The sequence below is a fragment of the Aureococcus anophagefferens genome, assembly GCF_000186865.1.
Source record: "Aureococcus anophagefferens unplaced genomic scaffold AURANscaffold_17, whole genome shotgun sequence".
Taxonomy (NCBI): domain Eukaryota; class Pelagophyceae; order Pelagomonadales; family Pelagomonadaceae; genus Aureococcus; species Aureococcus anophagefferens.
The window spans coordinates 883,137-885,846 of NW_008705577.1; the positions used below are offsets into that span (position 1 = coordinate 883,137).

Sequence of the window (2,710 nt, forward strand, 5' to 3'; positions counted from 1 at the left end):
AAGCCGCCGCGGCCCTGGCGACGCCGAGCGCCGCCGCGCAGGCCGCCAGGACGGTTCGCTCGTTCGTTTCGACGGCGCCGCCCGGGTGGTCGAGGCCGCCGTCGAGGGCCGCGAGGCAGGCGACGCCCGCGCAGTCCGGCGCCATCGCCGCGCGCGTCGCGGCCTCGACGGCCGCCAGGGTCGCCTCCGGGTCGCCGCGGCCGCCGACGGCGACCAACACGCCGCCGAGGGCCTCGGCGAGCGCGGCGCCGACGGCGCCGCCGCCGACGACGACCCAGGACCCGGCCGGCCGCGAAACCGCCGCCGCCGGCCGCGGCGCGAGCTCGACGGCGTACGCGTGGTCCGCCGCGAGGTCCGCCTGGGCAGGAAAAGAGAGATTCAACGTCGCTTCAACGTGAGTGTTCCGCGCGCGCGCGTTCCGGAAAAGCATCCACGCTTCGAGGCCGTTGCACGAGATGATCGCTCGTCCAAAAATCAGCCGAAACGAGTGGAAAGCGGCCGAGATAGGAGCCTTTGAAGTTGGGAATTTCGCTCTCTTGTCCTGCCCCGAGGTCCGCGGCGTCCCTCGCGGCGGCGGCCGCGCGCGCGCGGGCGCCGTCGCCGGCCTTGAGCGCGGCCTTGGCGACCTTGCCCGAGCCCGTGAGCGGCAGCGCGTCGAGGAACTCGACCCGCGACGGCACCTTGAAGTCCGCGAGGAGATTCGCGCAGTGCCGCCGGAGGTCGTCGGCCGCGACCGCGCCGTCGGCGACGACGACGGCCTTGACGCGCTCGCCCAGGGCGCCGTCGGGGAGGCCGTAGACCGCCGCGTGGGTCACGCTCGGGTGGTCGTGGAGCGCGCGCTCGACCTCGACGCAGTAGACGTTCTCCGAGCCGACGAGGATCATGTCCTTGGCGCGGTCCGTGATCGTCAGGTAGCCCCGGCCGTCGACCGTCGCGAGGTCGCCCGTGCGGAACCAGGGCCCCGCGAAGGCGTCGGGCGCGGCGCCGCCGACGTAGCCGGAGAAGACCGTGGGGCCCCGGATCCAGACCTCGCCGACGGCGCCGGCGCCGCGCGCGACGTCCGCGGCGTCGTCCTCGTCCGCCGGCGCCGCGCTCGTCGACCCGGCGACGACGCGCACGTCCAGCAGGAAGAAGGGCCGCCCGCTCGAGCAGACGAGGTCCAGCGTCCCCGCGGGGCCGAGCTCCGCGCGGACCGCGGCGTCGACCAGAGACATGGCGATCTTCCCGCAGCACTCCGTCATGCCGTAGGACAGGAAAAACTCGCACCCGAAGGTCGCCACGGCCGCCCGCACCGTCGCCGGCGCCAGGGGCGCGCCGCCGCAGGACAGGAGCTCGAGGGACGAAAAGTCCGCGCGCCGGACCGCGGCGTCCGCGAGGAGCAGCGTGACCTGCGTGGAACTCAAATCTTCAACCCGACTTCAATGTGCGCGTATGCGACAGTTTTTGACGCAAGCTCTTCCGCTGTGCTTCGAGAACTCGACGAGAGCCATCGATTCGTCCAAAAATCACCCGAATCGACTTCGATGTGACCGAGCTAGAGAGGTTTGAAGTTTTTGCCGGACAGGGCGTTCCACCGGTTGATTCCCACACAGAGCGTGACCATCGTCGACGCGACGTTGGACACGGTCACGCGCCGCTCGCCCACGGCCGCCGCGACGCCCCGGCCGTCGAAGGCCGGCAGGATGACGTGGCGGCCGCCGACCCAGGTGATCGCGAAGACCGCGTACGCGTCGACGAGGTGGAAGAGCGGCGCGACGTGGAGCCTGGGCAGCAAAAGAGAGATTCAACGTCGCTTCAACGTGAGTGTTTCGCGCGCGCGCGTTCCGGAAAAAGCATTCGTGCTTCGATACCGCTCCGAGAGATGATCGCTCGTCCAGAAATCAGCCGAAACGAGTGGAAAACGGCCGAGATATGAGGCTTTGAAGTTGGGAATTTCGCTCTCTTTTGCCGCCCCGCGTGGAGCCAGCAATCGCCGCCGTGGATGCGGTGCTCCCTGAGGCAGCCCGCGGCGTGGAGCAGGACGACGCGCCGCGCGAGCACGACGCCCTTGGGGCGGCCGGACGTGCCCGACGTGTAGTACATCTCGCAGCCGGCGTCGCCGTCGCCGCGGAATCCCGCGCGCTCCGGCGCGGCGCCGCCGCGCGCGACGGCCTCGTAGGACGCCTCCGCCGGCGCGAGTCCCGACGGTGCGCCGTCGTCGCCGCCGGCCCAGAGCAGCGCCGCGAGCGCCGCGCCGGCGCCGGCGACCGCGTCGCGCGCGGCCGCGGCCGCGACGACCGCGCGGCACCCCGCGGCGCCGAGGCAGAACCGCAGCTCGTCGCGGCTCCAGCGCGGGTTGCAGTTGAGCACGACGCCGCCGGCGAAGCCGCCGACGGCGAAGTGGACCTCGAAGGCCGCGAGGCCGTTGGGCGCGAGCACGCCGACGACGGCGCCCGCGTCGGCGCGCGCGAGCCAGGCCCCGACGCGCGCGCACCGCGCGGCGACGGCGCCGTAGGCCAGCGCCGCCCCGGACCCGAGGTCGGCGACGGCGTCGCCGCGCCCGCGCAGCGCGCAGGCCGCCGCCAGCGGCGCCCAGACGTCGCTCCAGTCCGCCGCCGCCAGCAGCGCCTCCGCGCGAGCCGTGTCGCCGGCCCGCGGGCCGGGCACGGCCGCGGCCGGCGCGGCCGCGCGCGCCGGCGCGCGCCCGGCCCAGCGCGCCGCCTGCGCGTCG

At 73.9% G+C, this 2,710-nt stretch overlaps 1 protein-coding gene across 1 annotated transcript; it reads right to left on the reverse strand.

The window, feature by feature from the left end:
* Window positions 1-617: 617 nt before the first annotated feature.
* AURANDRAFT_7107 (hypothetical protein) lies at window positions 618-1,058 on the reverse strand (the record flags this gene model as incomplete). Its single annotated transcript, XM_009040880.1, has 1 exon — window positions 618-1,058. A coding segment is annotated over one exon (441 nt), but the record flags the coding sequence as incomplete, so codon positions are not given.
* Between the last annotated feature and the right edge of the window lie 1,652 nt (window positions 1,059-2,710).